Consider the following 20,976-nt stretch of genomic DNA (forward strand, 5'->3'; position numbering starts at 1 on the left):
GCTCACTGTCTAGAGAAACAGAGCAGCTCACTGTCTGGAGAAACAGAGCAGCTCACTGTCTGGAGAAACAGAGCAGCTCACTGTCTGGAGAAACAGAGCAGCTCACTGTCTGGAGAAACAGCTGGGACAGAACATGGTAGCTGGAGGATGTGGATGTGGCTGTGATACGGTGTGTCCTAACCTCTCCATAGGAAAGAGAGGAGGCTGTGAGACAGTGTGACCCCTGACCTCTCCATAGGAAAGAGAGGAGGCTGTGAGACAGTGTGACCCCTGACCTCTCCATAGGAAGGAGAGGAGGCTGTGAGACGGTGTGACCCCTGACCTCTCCATAGGAAGGAGACAAGGCTGTGAGACGGTGTGACCCTTGACCTCTCCATAGGAAGGAGACGAGGCTGTGAGACGGTGTGACCCTTGACCTCTCCATAGGAAGGAGACGAGGCTGTGAGACGGTGTGACCCCTGACCTCTCCATAGGAAGGAGACGAGGCTGTGAGACGGTGTGACCCAGGACCTCTCCATAGGAAGGAGAGGAGGCTGTGAGACGGTGTGACCCCTGACCTCTCCATAGGAAGGAGAGGAGGCTGTGAGACGGTGTGACCCCTGACCTCTCCATAGGAAGGAGATGAGGCTGTGAGACGGTGTGACCCCTGACCTCTCCATAGGAAGGAGAGGAGGCTGTGAGACGGTGACCCCTGACCTCTCCATAGGCTGTGAGACGGTGTGACCCCTGACCTCTCCATAGGAAGGAGACGAGGCTGTGATACGGTGTGACCCCTGACCTCTCCATAGGAAGGAGACGAGGCTGTGAGACGATGTGACCCCTGACCCAGGGGTTCTTTAGCTTTTTCAGCCTGGGACCCAAGCTCACGGAAATATGCAACTATATGTAAATATTGTTACATTTCATTACCCTTATGTCTAAAACAAATGCAATATAGACAAACACAAATAATAATGCCATAAAATATCCATTTAAATATCTAATCATGTTTAATTCTGCCCTACCAAGCAAAAAGGCAGTAACTTCTCAAACTGAGAAAAATGGGCTTTAATTTACCTTTGGTTTCATAGTATCTTCATCCAGTTACTGTTAACATTTTCATTTTCTCCTGATCACAATACGAGGCAGGATACTTGTCCACGTGATTAAACTTGTATTTAATGTAGCAAAACATGACATGAACTCATTTTTAGACCAAACGAGCAGCTACTGCCTTGTTGCTTGGACGAGCAGCTACTGCCTTGTTGCTTGGACGAGCAGCTACTGCCTTGTTGCTTGGACGGGCAGCTACTGCCTTGTTGCTTGGACGGGCAGCATTGCTCCTCGTTAAAAACACTCTTTAACGAGCAGCTACTGCCTTGTTGCTTGGACGAGCAGCTACTGCCTTGTTGCTTGGACGAGCAGCTACTGCCTTGTTGCTTGGACGGGCAGCTACTGCCTTGTTGCTTGGACGGGCAGCATTGCTCCTCGTTAAAAACACTCTTTAACGAGCAGCTACTGCCTTGTTGCTTGGACGGGCAGCTACTGCCTTGTTGCTTGGACGGGCAGCGTTGCTCCTCGTTAAAAAACACTATTTTATCTGTCTAAGTTGGAACTCTCAAGCACGTCTATTCTGGGCTCAGGTTTAGACTCAGAGGTGATACATTTTAGACAAGAGGTGATACTAAGCATTGAGTCTGTTTCTGTACTTGTTTTTTTCTTAAGTATGCCAGAGTTGAGAATCCGGACTGACACGGGTACGTGGTGCCAACCTGGACCAGAAGATATACTGCTTCCTCAGTCAGGCAGGAGGCCACTTCCTGTTGGAGATGAACAAGCCAGAACTGTGTGAGTGGGTTCTCAGTCAGGCAGGATAGCACTTCCTGTTGTAGATGAACAACCCAGAACTGTGTGAGTGGGTTCTCAGTCAGGCAGGATACCACTTCCTGTTGTAGATGAACAACCCAGAACTGTGTGAGTGGGTTCTCGGTCAGACAGGATACCACTTCCTGTGGTAGATGAACAACCCAGAACTGTGTGAGTAGGTTCTCAGTCAGCTATTAGCTGTGTACAAGGCCAGGGGATTGTTAGCTATTAGCTGTGTACAAGGCCAGGGGAATGTTAGCTATTAGCTGTGTACAAGGCCAGGGGATTGTTAGAAAGAGAAACATCTACTACTATGAAGGTTAGTTAGTTACTCCCTTATGTCTGCTGATCATCACCTGTTAGAAAATGACAACGCCTTGCTAGCTGACTCACTGTTCCACTGTCGAAGCACTGTTTCCAGAAGGACTGTATCCCAGAAGGACTGTTTCCCAGAAGGACTATTTCCCAGAAGGACTGTTTCCAGAAGGACTGTTTTCCAGAAGGACTGTTTTCCAGAAGGACTGTTTTCCAGAAGGACTGTTTCCAGAAGGACTGCTTCCCTGAATGACTGTTTCCAGAAGGACTGTTTCCAGAAGGACTGTTTCCCAGAAGGACTATTTCCCAGAAGGACTGTTTCCAGAAGGACTGTTTCCAGAAGGACTGTTTCCAGAATGACTGTTTCCAGAAGGACTGTTTCCCAGAAGGACTGTTTCCCAGAAGGACTGTTTCCAGAAGGACTGTTTCCCAGAAGGACTGTTTCCCAGAAGGACTGTTTCCCAGAAGGACTGTTTCCAGAAGGACTGTTTCCAGAAGGACTGTTTCCCTGAAGGACTGTTTCCAGAAGGACTGTTTCCAGAATGACTGTTTCCAGAAGGACTGTTTCCCAGAAGGACTGTTTCCCAGAAGGACTGTTTCCCAGAAGGACTGTTTCCCAGAAGGACTGTTTCCCAGAAGGACTGTTTCCAGAAGGACTGTTTCCAGAAGGACTGTTTCCCTGAATGACTGTTTCCAGAAGGACTGTTTCCAGAAGGACTGTTTTCCAGAAGGACTGTTTTCCAGAACCACTGTTTCCCTGAATGACTGTTTCCCAGAAGCACCGTTTCCCAGAAGCACCATTTCCCAGAATCACCGTTTTCCAGAATCACCGTTTCCCAGAAGGACCGTTTCCCAGAAGCATCCTGCTCTGAAAGTCCTCCCTGGGTTTACCGTCACGCTGTGTTTGATCAGGACGTGTCGTTTTATTAATTCGGTGGTTTTCAGAGACTCATTACTAAGCACTTCCCCTTGTGGGCGCTCCCGTTTATTCCTCAACGTTTGTGTGAAACTAAGAGAGAGAAACTCATCGATGTATTTGCGTTTCATGACGATTGAGCTCAGTCAGAACTAGTAGCTACCATGAGTCCATTTGATGACAGCGGTGTGTGGATGGCTGGTCGGAACGACAAGTCAATGGCCGACAGAGCTGCAGCGGATGGGTCTCGGAGTGATCTTCAAGAAAACGGGCTGGGGATCGAACCGGGGTCTGTAGTGACGCCTCTAGCACTGAGATGCAATGCCTTAGACCGCTGCGCCACTTGGCCAAATCAATTAAAATCCAGTAATCAATTAAATAATTGATTAAGGAAAGCTGTACCCACCTCTTCATAGCTAGAAGGAGAAGAGGCTCCCTGGCTGTTTGCCTGAGTGGAGGGCTGGAGCGTGAGGTGGAGGTGGGTGTCTGGAACAGGATTTGGGGGTGTCTCTGGCGGCCCTTCCCAGCCCAGGGTGCTCTGCTGGGGGGGACAGGTCTGGTAGGCTGCCCGGCGCTCTGGAGAGAAGCTATCCCACAGGCCTGAGATAGCTTCAGATACTACAGCCAGACCAGTCTGTCCCGGGCTCAGCACACCGCTACAAACCAACTTCTCCAGTGTCTGTCTGTAGAACAACAAGTACCTGGGGAGAAATAGAGAGATGGGGGAGTCAGATGGGGGAGAGAGAGGGATGGGGGGAGAGAGAGAGATGGGGAGAGAGAGAGATGGGGAGAGAGAGAGGGATGGGGAGAAATAGAGAGATGTGGGATGGGGGGAGAGAGGGTGATTGGGGAGAGAGAGAGATGGGGGAGTGGGATGGGGGAGAGAGATGGGTGGAGAGAGAGATGGGGGAGTGGGAATGGGGGAGAGAGAGAGAGAGATGGGGAGAGAGAGATGGGGGAGAGAGAGATGGGGGAGTGGGATGGGGGGAGAGAGAGAGATGGGGGAGTGGGATGGGGGGAGAGAGAGAGAGAGAGATGGGGGAGAGAGAGAGAGATGGGGGAGAGAGAGATGGGGGAGAGAGAGATGGGGGGAGTGGGATGGGGGAGAGAGAGAGAGATGGGGGAGTGGGATGGGGGTAGAGAGAGGGTGATTGGGGAGAGAGAGAGAGAAGGGGGAGTGAGAGAGAGATGGGGGAGTGGGATGGGGAGAGAGAGGGTGATTGGGGAGAGAGAGAGATGGGGGAGTGGGATGGGGGAGAGAGAGAGAGATGGGGGGAGAGAGAGATGGGGGAGTGAGAGAGAGATTGGGGGAGAGAGATGGGGGAGTGGGATGGGGGGAGAGAGAGAGATGGGGGAGTCGGATGGGGGAGAGAGAGAGAGATGGGGGGAGAGAGAGATGGGGGAGTGAGAAGAGGGATGGGGGAGTGGGATGGGGGAGAGAGAGAGATGGGGGAGAGAGAGAGAGATGGGGAGTGGATGGGGGAGAGAGAGAGAGATGGGGGGAGAGAGAGAGATGGGGGAGAGAGAGATGGGGGAGAAGAGAGAGATGGGGGGAGTGGGGATGGGGGAGAGAGAGATGGAGTCGGATGAGGGGAAGTGAGAGAGGGGATGGGGGAGTGGGATGGGGGGAGAGAGAGGGATGGGGGAGTGGGATGGGGGAGAGAGAGAGGGTGATGGGAGAGAGAGATATGGATGGGAGAGAGAGAGGGTTATGGGGAGAGAGATATATGGATGGGAGAGAGAGAGGGTTATGGGGAGAGAGATATATGGATGGGAGAGAGAGAGAGAGGGTGATGGGGAAGAGAGAGATATGGATGGGAGAGAGAGAGAGGGTTGATGGGGAGAGAGAGATATGGATGGGAGAGAGAGAGGGTGATGGGGAGAGAGAGATAGGGATGGGAGAGAGAGAGGGTCATGGGGAGAGAGAGATATGGATGGGAGAGAGAGAGGGTGATGGGGAGAGAGAGATATGGATGGGAGAGAGAGGGTGATGGGGAGAGAGAGATATGGATGGGAGAGAGAGAGGGTGATGGGGAGAGAGAGATATGGATGGGAGAGAGAGAGTGGATGGGGAGAGAGAGATATGGATGGGAGAGAGAGAGGGTGATGGGGAGAGAGAGATATGGATGGGAGAGAGAGAGGGTGATGGGGAGAGAGAGAGGGTGATGGGGAGAGAGAGATAGGGATGGGGAGAGAGAGATAGGGATGGGGAGAGAGAGATATGGATGGGAGAGAGAGAGGGTGATGGGGAGAGAGAGATATGGATGGAGAGAGAGAGGGTGATGGGGAGAGAGATATGGATGGGAGAGAGAGAGGGTGATGGGGAGAGAGAGATATGGATGGGAGAGAGAGAGGGTGATGGGGAGAGAGAGATATGGATGGGAGAGAGAGATAGGGATGGGAGAGAGAGATATATGGATGGGAGAGAGAGAGGGTGATGGGGAGAGAGAGATATGGATGGGAGAGAGAGAGGGTGATGGGGAGAGAGAGATATGGATGGGAGAGAGAGAGGGTGATGGGAGAGAGAGATATATGGATGGGAGAGAGAGAGGGTGATGGGGAGAGAGAGATATGGATGGGAGAGAGAGAGGGTGATGGGGAGAGAGAGATATGGATGGGAGAGAGAGAGGGTGATGGGGAGAGAGAGATATGGATGGGAGAGAGAGGAGGGTGATGGGAGAGAGAGATAGGGATGGGAGAGAGAGAGGGTGATGGGGAGAGAGAGATATGGATGGGAGAGAGAGAGGGTGATGGGGAGAGAGAGATATGGATGGGAGAGAGAGAGGGTGATGGGGAGAGAGAGATATGGATGGGAGAGAGAGAGGGTGATGGGGAGAGAGAGGGTGATGGGGAGAGAGAGAGGGTGATGGGGAGAGAGAGATATGGATGGGAGAGAGAGAGGGTGATGGGGAGAGAGAGATATGGATGGAGAGAGAGAGGGTGATGGGGAGAGAGAGATAGGGATGGGAGAGAGAGAGGGTGATGGGGAGAGAGAGATATGGATGGGAGAGAGAGAGGGGTGATGGGGAGAGAGAGATATGGATGGGAGAGAGAGAGGGTGATGGGGAGAGAGAGATATGGATGGAGAGAGAGAGGGTGATGGGGAGAGAGAGAGATATGGATGGGAGAGAGAGAGGGTGATGGGGAGAGAGAGGGTGATGGGAGAGAGAGAGGTGATGGGGAGAGAGAGATATGGATGGGAGAGAGAGAGGGTGATGGGGAGAGAGATAGGGATGGGAGAGAGGGTGATGGGGGAGAGAGATATGGATGGGAGAGAGAGAGGGTGATGGGGAGAGAGAGATATGGATGGGAGAGAGAGAGGGTGATGGGGAGAGAGAGATATGGATGGGAGAGAGAGGGTGATGGGGAGAGAGAGATATGGATGGGAGAGAGAGAGGGTGATGGGGAGAGAGAGGGTGATGGGGAGAGAGATATGGATGGGAGAGAGAGATATGGATGGGAGAGAGAGAGGGTGATGGGGAGAGAGAGATAGGGATGGGAGAGAGAGATATGGATGGGAGAGAGAGAGGGTGATGGGGAGAGAGAGGGTGATGGGGAGAGAGATATGGATGGGAGAGAGAGATATGGATGGGAGAGAGAGAGGGTGATGGGGAGAGAGAGATAGGGATGGGAGAGAGAGGGTGATGGGGAGAGAGAGATAGGGATGGGAGAGAGAGAGGGTGATGGGGAGAGAGAGATAGGGATGGGAGAGAGAGATAGGGATGGGAGAGAGAGAGGGTGATGGGGAGAGAGAGATATGGATGGGAGAGAGAGAGGGTGATGGGGAGAGAGAGGGTGATGGGGAGAGAGAGAGGGTGATGGGGAGAGAGAGAGAGAGGGTGATGGGGAGAGAGAGAGGGTGATGGGGAGAGAGAGAGGGTGATGGGGAGAGAGAGAGGGTGATGGGGAGAGAGAGGGTGATGGGGAGAGAGAGAGGGTGATGGGGAGAGAGAGAGGGTGATGGGGAGAGAGAGAGGGTGATGGGGAGAGAGAGAGGGTGATGGGGAGAGAGAGATATGGATGGGGAGAGAGGGTGATGGGGAGAGAGAGAGGGTGATGGGGAGAGAGAGATATGGATGGGGAGAGAGAGAGGGTGATGGGGAGAGAGATATGGATGGGAGAGAGAGAGGGTGATGGGGAGAGAGAGATATGGATGGGAGAGAGAGAGGGTGATGGGGAGAGAGAGAGGGTGATGGGAGAGAGAGAGGGTGATGGGGAGAGAGAGAGGGTGATGGGGAGAGAGATATGGATGGGGAGAGAGAGAGGGTGATGGGAGAGAGAGATAGGGATGGGAGAGAGAGAGGGGTGATGGGGAGAGAGAGGGTGATGGGGAGAGAGAGAGGGTGATGGGGAGAGAGAGAGGGTGATGGGGAGAGAGAGAGGGTGATGGGGAGAGAGAGAGGGGTGATGGGGAGAGAGAGAGGGTGATGGGGAGAGAGAGAGGGTGATGGGGAGAGAGAGAGGATAATGGGGAGAGAGAGAGGGTGATGGGGAGAGAGAGAGGGTGATGGGGAGAGAGAGAGGGTGATGGGGAGAGAGAGATATGGATGGGGAGAGAGAGGGTGATGGGGAGAGAGATATGGATGGGAGAGAGAGAGGGTGATGGGGAGAGAGAGATATGGATGGGAGAGAGATATGGATGGGAGAGAGAGAGGGTGATGGGGAGAGAGAGATATGGATGGGAGAGAGAGAGGGTGATGGGGAGAGAGAGATATGGATGGGAGAGAGAGAGGGTGATGGGGAGAGAGAGGGTGATGGGGAGAGAGAGAGGGTGATGGGGAGAGAGAGGGTGATGGGGAGAGAGAGGGTGATGGGGAGAGAGAGAGGGTGATGGGGAGAGAGAGAGGGTGATGGGGAGAGAGAGGGTGATGGGGAGAGAGAGGGTGATGGGGAGAGAGAGGGTGATGGGGAGAGAGAGGGTGATGGGAGAGAGAGAGGGTGATGGGAGAGAGAGGGGATGGGGAGAGAGAGGGTGATGGGGAGAGAGAGAGGGATGGGGAGAGAGAGATAGGGATGGGAGAGAGAGAGGGTGATGGGGAGAGAGAGATAGGGATGGGAGAGAGAGAGGGTGATGGGGAGAGAGAGATAGGGATGGGAGAGAGAGAGGGTGATGGGGAGAGAGAGATATGGATGGGAGAGAGAGAGGGTGATGGGGAGAGAGAGAGGGTGATGGGGAGAGAGAGAGGGTGATGGGGAGAGAGAGATATGGATGGGAGAGAGAGAGGGTGATGGGGAGAGAGAGAGATATGGATGGGAGAGAGAGAGGGTGATGGGGAGAGAGAGATATGGATGGGAGAGAGAGAGGGTGATGGGGAGAGAGAGAGGGTGATGGGGAGAGAGAGAGGGTGATGGGGAGAGAGAGATATGGATGGGAGAGAGAGAGGGTGATGGGGATAGAGAGATATGGATGGGAGAGAGAGAGGGTGATGGGGAGAGAGAGATATGGATGGGAGAGAGAGAGGGGGTGATGGGGAGAGAGAGATAGGGATGGGAGAGAGAGAGGGTGATGGGGAGAGAGAGAGGGTGATGGGGAGAGAGAGAGGTGATGGGAGAGAGAGAGGGTGATGGGGAAGAGAGAGGGTGTGATGGAGAGAGAGAGGGTGATGGGAGAGAGAGAGGGTGATGGGAGAGAGAGGTGATGGGAGAGAGAGATAGGGATGGAGAGAGAGAGGGTGATGGGAGAGAGAGAGGGTGATGGGGAGAGAGAGAGGGTGATGGGGAGAGAGAGAGGGTGATGGGAGAGAGAGAGGGTGATGGGGAGAGAGAGAGGGTGATGGGAGAGAGAGAGGGTGATGGGGAGAGAGAGAGAGGTGATGGGAGAGAGAGAGGGTGATGGGAGAGAGAGAGGGTGATGGGAGAGAGGAGAGGGTGATGGGAGAGAGAGAGGGTGATGGGGAGAGAGAGAGGGTGATGGGAGAGAGAGAGGGTGATGGGAGAGAGAGCGGGTGATGGGAGAGAGAGGGGGGTGATGGGGAGAGAGAGAGGGTGATGGGGAGAGAGAGAGAGAGGGTGATGGGAGAGAGAGAGGGTGATGGGAGAGAGAGAGGGTGATGGGGAGAGAGAGAGATGGGGGAGTGGGATGGGAGAGAGAGAGATCATTGCTGTTTTATGGAGGTTATACATTAATTTGGTGAAATGAACGAGTCCCTTTTTTAAACCCCTCTCCATGGTCAGAGGTGCACCTCAGTGCCCCCAGCTATAAATCCCCTCGTGCTGAATCCTTGATCCCCAGTCACAGGCCAGGAGAGCACTAACTCAACGCACTATGGACAGGTAAAACATCTCAACGGAGACGGGACATCTAATAGAAGCAACCTGCCAAGGCTGAAATTCTGACAGATTGTTCATTCAAAACTATGACTTCAGTTTCATTTGGATTTTGGGGAGTAGCTTCAACTGAGACGAAGGCGGAGACAGAATTGTCCCTTGAGAAGTATCTTCTGTTGTCAGTCATTCTGTCAATAAGTTGGTCTATAATCTGACTGTCCATACGTTGGTCTATAATCAGACTGTCAATAGGTTGGTCTATAAACAGACTGTCTATAGGTTGGTCTATAATCAGACTATCAATAGGTTGGTCTATAATCAGACTGTCAATAGGTTTGGTCTATAAACAGACTGTCAATAGGTTGGTCTCTAATCTGACTGTCAGTAGGTTGGTCTATAAACAGACTGTCAATAGGTTGGTCTCTAATCTGACTGTCAGTAGGTTGGTCTCTAATCAGACTGTCAATAGGTTGGTCTATAAACAGACTGTCAATAGGTTGGTCTATAAACACTGTCAGTAAATTGGTCTATAATCAGACTATCAATAGGTTGGTCTATAAACAGACTGTCAATAGGTTGGTCTATAATCAGACTATCAATAGGTTGGTCTATAATCAGACTGTCAATAGGTTGGTCTATAATCAGACCTGTCAGTAAATTGGTCTATAATCACTGTCAGTAAATTGGTCTATAATCAGACTATCAATAGGTGGTCTATAATCAGACTGTCAATAGGTTGGTCTATAAACAGACTGTCAATAGGTTGGTCTATAAACAGACTGTCAATAGGTTGGTCTCTAATCTGACTGTCAGTAGGTTGGTCTCTAATCAGACTGTCAATAGGTTGGTCTATAAACAGACTGTCAATAAGTTGGTCTATAAACAGACTATCAATAGGTTGGTCTATAACAGACTGTCAATAGGTTGGTCTCTAATCTGACTGTCAGTAGGTTGGTCTCTAATCAGACTGTCAATAGGTTGGTCTATAAACAGACTGTCAATAAGTTGGTCTATAAACAGACTATCAATAGGTTGGTCTATAATCAGACTGTCAATAGGTTGGTCTATAAACAGACTGTCAATAGGTTGGTCTATAAACAGACTGTCAATAGGTTGGTCTCTAATCTGACTGTCAGTAGGTTGGTCTCTAATCAGACTGTCAATAGGTTGGTCTATAAACAGACTGTCAATAGGTTGGTCTATAATCAGACTGTCAATAAATTGGCCTCTAATCAGACTGTCAATAGGTTGGTCTATAAACAGACTGTCAATAGGTTGGTCTCTAATCTGACTGTCAGTAGGTTGGTCTCTAATCAGACTGTCAATAGGTTGGTCTATAAACAGACTGTCAATAGGTTGGTCTATAATCAGACTGTCAATAAATTGGCCTCTAATCAGACTGTCAATAAATTGGCCTATAAACAGACTGTCAGTAAATTGGTCGATATTCAGACTGTCCATACGTTGGTCTATAATCTGACTGTCCATACGTTGGTCTATAATCTGACTGTCCATACGTTGGTCTATAATCAGACTGTCCATACGTTGGTCTATAATCAGACTGTCTATAGGTTGGTCTATAATCAGACTGTCTATAGGTTGGTCTATAATCAGACTGTCTATAGGTTGGTCTATAATCGGACTGTCTATAGGTTGGTCTATAATCAGACTGTCTATACGTTGGTCTATAATCAGACTGTCTATAGGTTGGTCTATAATCAGACTGTCTATAGGTTGGTCTATAATCAGACTGTCTATAGGTTGGTCTATAATCAGACTGTCCATACGTTGGTCTATAATCAGACTGTCTATAGGTTGGTCTATAATCAGACTGTCTATAGGTTGGTCTATAATCAGACTGTCTATAGGTTGGTCTATAATCAGACTGTCTATAGGTTGGTCTATAATCAGACTGTCTATAGGTTGGTCTATAATCTGACTGTCCATAGGTTGGTCTATAATCAGACTGTCTATAGGTTGGTCTATAATCTGACTGTCTATAGGTTGGTCTATAATCAGACTGTCTATAGGTGGTCTATAATCAGACTGTCTATAGGTTGGTCTATAATCAGACTGTCTATAGGTTGGTCTATAATCAGACTGTCTATAGGTTGGTCTATAATCAGACTGTCTATAGGTTGGTCTATAATCAGACTGTCTATAGGTTGGTCTATAATCAGACTGTCTATAGGTTGGTCTATAATCAGACTGTCTATAGGTTGGTCTATAATCAGACTGTCTATACGTTGGTCTATAATCAGACTGTCTATAGGTTGGTCTATAATCAGACTGTCTATAGGTTGGTCTATAATCAGACTGTCTATAGGTTGGTCTATAATCAGACTGTCTATAGGTTGGTCTATAATCAGACTGTCTATAGGTTGGTCTATAATCAGACTGTCTATAGGTTGGTCTATAATCAGACTGTCTATAGGTTGGTCTATAATCTGACTGTCTATAGGTTGGTCTATAATCAGACTGTCTATAGGTTGGTCTATAATCAGACTGTCTATAGGTTGGTCTATAATCAGACTGTCTATAGGTTGGTCTATAATCAGACTGTCTATAGGTTGGTCTATAATCAGACTGTCTATAGGTTGGTCTATAATCAGACTGTCTATAGGTTGGTCTATAATCAGACTGTCTATAGGTTGGTCTATAATCAGACTGTCTATAGGTTGGTCTATAATCAGACTGTCTATAGGTTGGTCTATAATCAGACTGTCTATAGGTTGGTCTATAATCAGACTGCTATAGGTTGGTCTAATCAGACTGCTTTCACTACTAATAAAGCCCCGTGTCCCTTAAAGTAACCGTGAAGGCCAGACACAGATGAAGCCCTAGTCCTAGACAACATGCTTTTCAGTCTAAAACATGGGTCCATCTACATCCGGGAAACCAGCTCAAAGAGAGAGTGAGTGCCTGCCCCATGACCCAACCTGCCAGGGTTTCTGTTGTGGAAAAGCCAATCAATCAAATTGACCGGGAGAAGAGACAATCCCATTGTGAAATGTTTTATAGCCTCGACACTGATGGTCAGCTGTATAGCCTCTACACTGATGGTCAGCTGTATAGCCTCTACACTGATGGAAATACCAGTTGACTGGTCAGCTGTATAGCCTCTACACTGATGGTCAGCTGTATAGCCTCTACACTGATGGAAATACCAGTTGACTGGTCAGCTGTATAGCCTCTACACTAATGGAAATACCAGTTAACTGGTCAGCTGTATAGCCTCTACACCGATGGTCAGTTGTATAGCCTCTACACTGATGGAAATACCAGTTGACTGTATAGCCTCTACACTGATGGTCAGCTGTATAGCCTCTACACTGATGGAAATACCAGTTGACTGGTCAGCTGTATAGCCTCTACACTGATGGTCAGCTGTATAGCCTCTACACTGATGGTCAGCTGTATAGCCTCTACACTGATGGAAATACCAGTTGACTGGTCAGCTGTATAGCCTCTACACTGATGGAAATACCAGTTGACTGGTCAGCTGTATAGCCTCTACACCGATGGTCGGCTGTATAGCCTCTACACTGATGGTCAGCTGTATAGCCTCTACACTGATGGTCGGCTGTATAGCCTCTACACTGATGGTCAGCTGTATAGCCTCTACACTGATGGAAATACCAGTTGACTGGTCAGCTGTATAGCCTCTACACTGATGGAAATACCAGTTGACTGGTCAGCTGTATAGCCTCTACACTGATGGAAATACCAGTTGACTGGTCAGCTGTATAGCCTCTACACTGATGGAAATACCAGTTGACTGGTCAGCTGTATAGCCTCTACACTGATGGAAATACCAGGTGACTGGTCAGCTGTATAGCCTCTACACTGATGGAAATACCAGGTGACTGGTCAGCTGTATAGCCTCTACACTGATGGAAATACCAGTTGACTGGTCAGCTGTATAGCCTCTACACTGATGGTCGGCTGTATAGCCTCTACACTGATGGTCAGCTGTATAGCCTCTACACTGATGGTCAGCTGTATAGCCTCTACACTGATGGAAATACCAGTTGACTGGTCAGCTGTATAGCCTCTACACTGATGGAAATACCAGTTGACTGGTCAGCTGTATAGCCTCTACACTGATGGAAATACCAGTTGACTGGTCAGCTGTATAGCCTCTACACTGATGGAAATACCAGGTGACTGGTCAGCTGTATAGCCTCTACACTGATGGAAATACCAGGTGACTGGTCAGCTGTATAGCCTCTACACTGATGGAAATACCAGTTGACTGGTCAGCTGTATAGCCTCTACACTGATGGTCGGCTGTATAGCCTCTACACTGATGGTCAGCTGTATAGCCTCTACACTGATGGTCAGCTGTATAGCCTCTACACTGATGGAAATACCAGTTGACTGGTCAGCTGTATAGCCTCTACACTGATGGAAATACCAGTTGACTGGTCAGCTGTATAGCCTCTACACTGATGGAAATACCAGTTGACTGGTCAGCTGTATAGCCTCTACACTGATGGTCAGCTGTATAGCCTCTACACTGATGGTCAGCTGTATAGCCTCTACACTGATGGTCAGCTGTATAGCCTCTACACTGATGGTCAGCTGTATAGCCTCTACACTGATGGAAATACCAGTTGACTGTATAGCCTCTACACTGATGGTCAGCTGTATAGCCTCTACACTGATGGAAATACCAGTTGACTAGTCAGCTGTATAGCCTCTACACTGATGGAAATACCAGTTGACTGGTCGGCTGTATAGCCTCGACACTGATGGAAATACCAGTTGACTGGTCGGCTGTATAGCCTCGACACTGATGGAAATACCAGTTGACAGAAGTTAAAGCTTGGTCAGAAATGGATCTTCCAAATGGACAACGACCCCAAGCAGAAGTTGAGGCAAAATGGCTTAAGGACAACAAAGTCAAGGTCAGGAGGAATGGGCCACAATTCACCCAACTTATTGTGGGAAGCTTGTGGAAGGCTACCTGAAACGTTTGACCCAAGTTAAACAATTTAAAGGCAATGCTACCAAATACTAATTGACTGTATGTAAACTTCTGACCCACTGGGAATGTGATGAAAGAAATAAAAGCTGAAATAAATCATTCACTCCACTATTATTCTGACATTTCACATTCTTAAAATAAAGTGGTGATCCTAACTGACATAAATCAGGGAATTGTTACTCGGATTAAATGTCAGGATTAGTGAAAAACTGAGTTCAAATGTATTTTTGCTAAGGTGTATGTAAACTTCCGACTTCAACTGTATATATATATATATATCTCCTAGGCCTATTGGTTTGTATGAATCTGGGATCTATCGTCCCAAAACTGTCCCAGAGTCTGTTTGTAACAGGCAATTTCTTTCTCGACAAGCTGACCAATAGAATAGGTGGCCTAGACTTTTCTCCTATAGTAGATTGACATAGGCTAGCGATGTTGCTGTTCGCTACTCGTTAACCCTGGCACGAGCCCCCACCCTTCAAACTCCAGGATGTTGGTTAGAGAGTTGATGGAGGTCTGAGAGGGGGCGAAGTCATCCAGAGTCTCCTCCTCAGAGTCTTCCTCACTGGTCTCAGTCAGGTCCTCTCCGTCAGCCCCGCCATGACGTCTGTGGCCACCAGGTCTTCTGGAGCGCAGGGAGCTGCAGAAGGGAGGGGAGGGGGAGGGGGGAGGGGGAAAGGAGGAGGAGGAGGGGGGAGGGAAAGGGGAGGGAAAGGGGAGGGGGGAGGGAAAGGGGGGAGGGAACATGTTTTTAATGTAAGACTGAAAAAAGAAGCTAATTGACATCTACAATAACAATAGAAATTGATTTTACATATAAGTGTTGTGTATAAACAACTGTAGTTGATCAATAACATGGGTAGATGATCAATAACATGGGTAGATGATCAATAACATGGGTAGATAATCAATAACATGGGTAGATAATCAATAACATGGGTAGATAATCAATAACATGGGTAGACGATCAATAACATGGGTAGATGATCAATAACATGGGTAGATGATCAATAACATGGGTAGTTGATCAATAACATGGGTAGATGAATATAAACAACTGTAGTTGATCAATAACATGGGTAGATGTATATAAACAACTGTAGTTGATCAATAACATGGGTAGATAATAACATGGGTAGATGATCAATAACATGGGTAGATTATCAATAACATGGGTAGTTGATCAATAACATGGGTAGATGTATATAAACAACTGTAGATGATCAATAACATGGGTAGATGTATATAAACAACTGTAGTTGATCAATAACATGGGTAGATGCTGCCCCCCAGTGGTAATCTATACTAACTGCAGGTGGCACGCTGTACTTAGGGAAAGGGGACACCTCGTCACTGAAATGTGTCTTCAGCTTTTTACCCACAAACCCCTCTGACTCAGAGAGGGGCAGTGGGCTGCCTTAACCCACAAACCCCTCTGACTCAGAGAGGGGCAGTGGGCTGCCTTAACCCACAAACCCCTCTGACTCAGAGAGGGGCAGTGGGCTGCCTTAACCCACAAACCCCTCTTGACTCAGAGAGGGGCAGTGGGCTGCCTTAACCCACAAACCCCTCTGGCTCAGAGAGGGGCAGTGGGCTGCCTTAACCCACAAACCCCTCTGACTCAGAGAGGGGCAGTGGGCTGCCTTAACCCACAAACCCCTCTGACTCAGAGAGGGGCAGTGGGCTGCCTTAACCCACAAACCCCTCTGGCTCAGAGAGGGGCAGTGGGCTGCCTTAACCCACAAACCCCTCTGGCTCAGAGAGGGGCAGTGGGCTGCCTTAACCCACAAACCCCTCTGGCTCAGAGAGGGGCAGTGGGCTGCCTTAACCCACAAACCCCTCTGGCTCAGAGAGGGGCAGTGGGCTGCCTTAACCCACAAACCCCTCTGACTCAGAGAGGGGCAGTGGGCTGCCTTAACCCACAAACCCCTCTGGCTCAGAGAGGGGCAGTGGGCTGCCTTAACCCACAAACCCCTCTGGCTCAGAGAGGGGCAGTGGGCTGCCTTAACCCACAAACCCCTCTGGCTCAGAGAGGGGCAGTGGGCTGCCTTAACCCACAAACCCCTCTGGCTCAGAGAGGGGCAGTGGGCTGCCTTAACCCACAAACCCCTCTGACTCAGAGAGGGGCAGTGGGCTGCCTTAACCCACAAACCCCTCTGACTCAGAGAGGGGCAGTGGGCTGCCTTAACCCACAAACCCCTCTGACTCAGAGAGGGGCAGTGGGCTGCCTTAACCCACGTCATCGGCGCCCAGGGAGCTGCTGTTGTTAACTGCCTTAACCCACGTCATCGGCGCCCAGGGAGCTGCTGTTGTTACCCTGCCTTAACCCACGTCATCGGGGCCCTGGGAGCTGCTGTTGTTAACTGCCTTAACCCACGTCATCGGCACCCTGGGAGCTGTTAACTGCCTTAACCCACGTCATCGGCACCCTGGGAGCTGTTAACTGCCTTAACCCACGTCATCGGCGCCCTGGGAGCTGCTGTTGTTAACTGCCTTAACCCACGTCATCGGCGCCCAGGGAGCTGCTGTTGTTAACTGCCTTAACCCACGTCATCGGCACCCTGGGAGCTGTTAACTGCCTTAACCCACGTCATCGGCGCCCAGGGAGCTGCTGTTGTTAACTGCCTTAACCCACGTCATCGGGGCCCTGGGAGCTGCTGTTGTTAACTGCCTTAACCCACGTCATCGGGGCCCTGGGAGCTGCTGTTGTTAACTGCCTTAACCCACGTCATCGGCATTAACCCGCTAGGCAACCTGCCGCCTAGGCTTTGCACCAGTATCTATGGGGGCAGCAGGTAGCCTAGTGGTTATTATGGGGTGGCAGGTCGCCTAGTGGTTAGAGGGTTGGGCCAGTAACCTGAAAGGTTGCTGGATCAAATCCCAGAGCTGACAAGGTACAAATATGTTGTTCTGCCCCTGAACAAGACAGTTAACCCACTGTTCCTAGGCAGTTAACCCACTGTTCCTAGGCTGTCAACCCACTGTTCCTAGACCAGTTAACCCACTGTTCCTAGACCAGTTAACCCACTGTTCCTAGACCAGTTAACCCACTGTTCCTAGACCAGTTAATCCACTAATCCTAGACCAGTTAACCCACTGTTCCTAGACCAGTTAACCCACTGTTCCTAGACCAGTTAACCCACTGTTCCTAGACCAGTTAACCCACTGTTCCTAGACCAGTTAACCCACTGTTCCTAGGCCAGTTAACCCACTGTTCCTAGACCAGTTAACCCACTGTTCCTAGACCAGTTAACCCACTGTTCCTAGACCAGTTAACCCACTGTTCCTAGACCAGTTAACCCACTGTTCCTAGACCAGTTAACCCACTGTTCCTGTTCCTAGACCAGTTAACCCACTGTTCCTAGACCAGTTAACCCACTGTTCCTAGACCAGTTAACCCACTGTTCCTAGACCAGTTAACCCACTGTTCCTAGACCAGTTAACCCACTGTTCCTAGACCAGTTAACCCACTGGTCCTAGACCAGTTAACCCACTGTTCCTAGACCAGTTAAACCACTGTTCCTAGACCAGTTAATCCACTGTTCCTAGACCAGTTAATCCACTGTTCCTAGACCAGTTAATCCACTGTTCCTAGACCAGTTAACCCACTGTTCCTAGACCAGTTAACCCACTAATCCTAGACCAGTTAACCCACTAATCCTAGACCAGTTAACCCACTGTTCCTAGACCAGTTAACCCACTGTTCCTAGACCAGTTAACCCACTGTTCCTGTTCCTAGACCAGTTAACCCACTGTTCCTGTTCCTAGACCAGTTAACCTCACTGTTCCTAGACCAGTTAACCCACTGTTCCTAGACCAGTTAACCCACTGTTCCTAGACCAGTTAACCCACTGTTCCTAGACCAGTTAACCCACTGTTCCTAGACCAGTTAACCCACTGTTCCTGTTCCTAGACCAGTTAACCCACTGTTCCTGTTCCTAGACCAGTTAACCCACTGTTCCTGTTCCTAGACCAGTTAACTCACTGTTCCTAGACCAGTTGACCCACTGTTCCTAGACCAGTTAAACCACTGTTGCTAGACCAGTTAACCGACTGTTCCTAGACCAGTTAACCCACTGTTCCTAGACCAGTTAACCCCACTGTTCCTAGACCAGTTAACCCACTGTTCCTAGACCAGTTAACCCCACTGTTCCTAGACCAGTTAACCCCACTGTTCCTAGACCAGTTAACCCCACTGTTACTAGACCAGTTAACCCACTGTTCCTAGACCAGTTAACCCACTGTTCCTAGACCAGTTAACCCACTGTTCCTAGACCAGTTAACCCACTGTTCCCCCGGTAGGCCGTCATTGTAAATAAGAATTAGTTCTTAACTGACTTGCCTAGTTAAATAAAGGTTAAATAAATTCTAGTGTATGTCAATGGTAGTAGTGTACCTGCTGTGTGACTGCAGCCTCCGGTACTCTGCCCTTACTTCCTCCAAGCTGCACGGCCCGTCTTCATTACCGAGGAATATACCTAAACACATGTCGGTGAATAAGAAACCGTGCCCTTAATCACAGAGCGTGGTTTTTCTGTACACATCAAAAGGGCATTGGGCTCCTCTCACCTTTCAGGAGCATCAGTCTGCTCAGGTGGGCTTCCTGCTCTTTCAGAAATCCTTTGGCGTGGTCCAAGATCTTCCACTGACCGACCAGACAACATTACAATGACACTTTACAATACTACACCAGGTAGGTGAAGATCTACCTGCCTCACCAGGTAGGTGAAGATCTACCTGCAGGGCCAGGTAGGTGAAGATCTACCTGCCTCACCAGGTAGGTGAAGATCTACCTGCCTCACCAGGTAGGTGAAGATCTACATGCATGGCCAGGTAGGTGAAGTCCTACCTGTATGGCCAGGTAGGTGAAGATCTACCTGCAAGGCCAGGTAGGTGAAGATCTACCTGCATGGCCAGGTAGGTGAAGATCTACTTGCATGGCCAGGTAGGTGAAGATCTACCTGCATGACCAGGTAGGTGAAGATATACCTGCATGGCCAGGTAGGTGAAGATCTACCTGCATGGCCAGGTAGGTGAGGATCTACCTGAATGGCCAGGTAGGTGAGGATCTACCTGCATCACCAGGTAGGTGAGGAACTACCTGCATGGCCAGGTAGGTGAAGATCTACCTGCATGGCCAGGTAGGTGAAGATATACCTGCATGGCCAGGTAGGTGAAGATCTACCTGCATGGCCAGGTAGGTGAAGATATACCTGCATGGCCAGGTAGGTGAAGATCTACCTGCATCACCAGGTAGGTGCGGATCTACCTGCATCACCAGGTAGGTGAGGATCTACCTGCATCACCAGGTAGGTGAGGATCTACCTGCATGGCCAGGTAGGTGAGGATCTACCTGCATGGCCAGGTAGGTGAAGATATACCTGCATGGCCAGGTAGGTGAAGATCTACCTGCATCACCAGGTAGGTGAGGATCTACCTGCATGGCCAGGTAGGTGAAAATATACCTGCATGGCCAGGTAGGTGAGGATCTACCTGCATCACCAGGTAGGTGAAGATATACCTGCATGGCCAGGTAGGTGAAGATCTACCTGCATCACCAGGTAGGTGAGGATCTACCTGCATCACCAGGTAGGTGAGGATCTACCTGCATCACCAGGTAGGTGAGGATCTACCTGCATGGCCAGGTAGGTGAGGATCTACCTGCATGGCCAGGTAGGTGAGGATCTACCTGCATCACCAGGTAGGTGAAGATATACCTGCATGGCCTGGTAGGTGAAGATATAAAATCGGAAAAGTATATGAGAATGTCAGAACAGTTCCCACAACAGACCACTATAACTGAATGTCAGAACAGTTCCCACAACAGACCACTATAACTGAATGTCTGAACAGTTCCCACAACAGACCACTATAACTGAATGTCAGAACAGTTCCCACAGCAGACCACTATAACTGAATGTTAGAACAGTTCCCACAACAGACCACTATAACTGAATGTCAGAACAGTTCCCACAACAGACCACTATAACTGAATGTCAGAACAGTTCCCACAACAGACCACTATAACTGAATGTCAGAACAGTTCCCACAACAGACCACTATAACTGAATGTCAGAACAGTTCCCACAACAGACCACTATAACTGAATGTCAGAACAGTTCCCACAACAAACCACTATAACTGAATGTCAGAACAGTTCCCACAACAGACCACTATAACTGAATGTCAGAACAGTTCCCACAACAGACCACTATAACTGAATGTCAGAACAGTTCCCACAACAGACCACTATAACTGAATGCAGTTAGCCCAAAATCACACCCTCTCTACCCAGCAACAGTTAGCCAGCTAGCCCAAAATCACACCCTCTCTACCCAGCAACAGTTAGCCAGCTAGCCCAAAATCACACCCTCTCTGCCCAGCAACAGTTAGCCAGCTTGCCCAAAATCACACCCTCTCTACCCAGCAACAGTTAGCCAGCTAGCCCCAAATCACACCCTCTCTACCCAGCAACAGTTAGCCAGTTATCCACAAATCACACCCTCTACCCAGGAACAGTTAGCCAGTTATCCCCAAATCACACCCTCTCTACCCAGCAACAGTTAGCCCCAAATCACACCATATCTACCCAGCAACAGTTAGCCCCAAATCACACCCTCTCTACTCAGCAACAGTTAACCAG

General features: G+C 49.4%; 1 protein-coding gene across 2 annotated transcripts in view; it reads right to left on the reverse strand.

Moving 5' to 3' along the window:
• The window catches only part of LOC116360572 (stimulated by retinoic acid gene 8 protein homolog), a 44,690-nt gene that overhangs the window by 21,272 nt on the left and 2,442 nt on the right, over positions 1-20,976 (reverse strand). For both annotated transcript variants that reach the window (XM_031815402.1, XM_031815401.1), the window contains exons 3-6: positions 18,903-18,978; positions 18,730-18,811; positions 14,809-14,973; positions 3,483-3,777 (exon numbers count right to left, since the gene is read on the reverse strand). In XM_031815402.1, coding sequence (XP_031671262.1) covers positions 3,483-3,777; positions 14,809-14,973; positions 18,730-18,811; positions 18,903-18,978 — 618 coding nt within the window. The remainder of the gene's footprint in view (positions 1-3,482; positions 3,778-14,808; positions 14,974-18,729; positions 18,812-18,902; positions 18,979-20,976) is intronic.

This window comes from Oncorhynchus kisutch, unplaced genomic scaffold (assembly GCF_002021735.2).
Source record: "Oncorhynchus kisutch isolate 150728-3 unplaced genomic scaffold, Okis_V2 Okis09a-Okis19a_hom, whole genome shotgun sequence".
Taxonomy (NCBI): domain Eukaryota; kingdom Metazoa; phylum Chordata; class Actinopteri; order Salmoniformes; family Salmonidae; genus Oncorhynchus; species Oncorhynchus kisutch.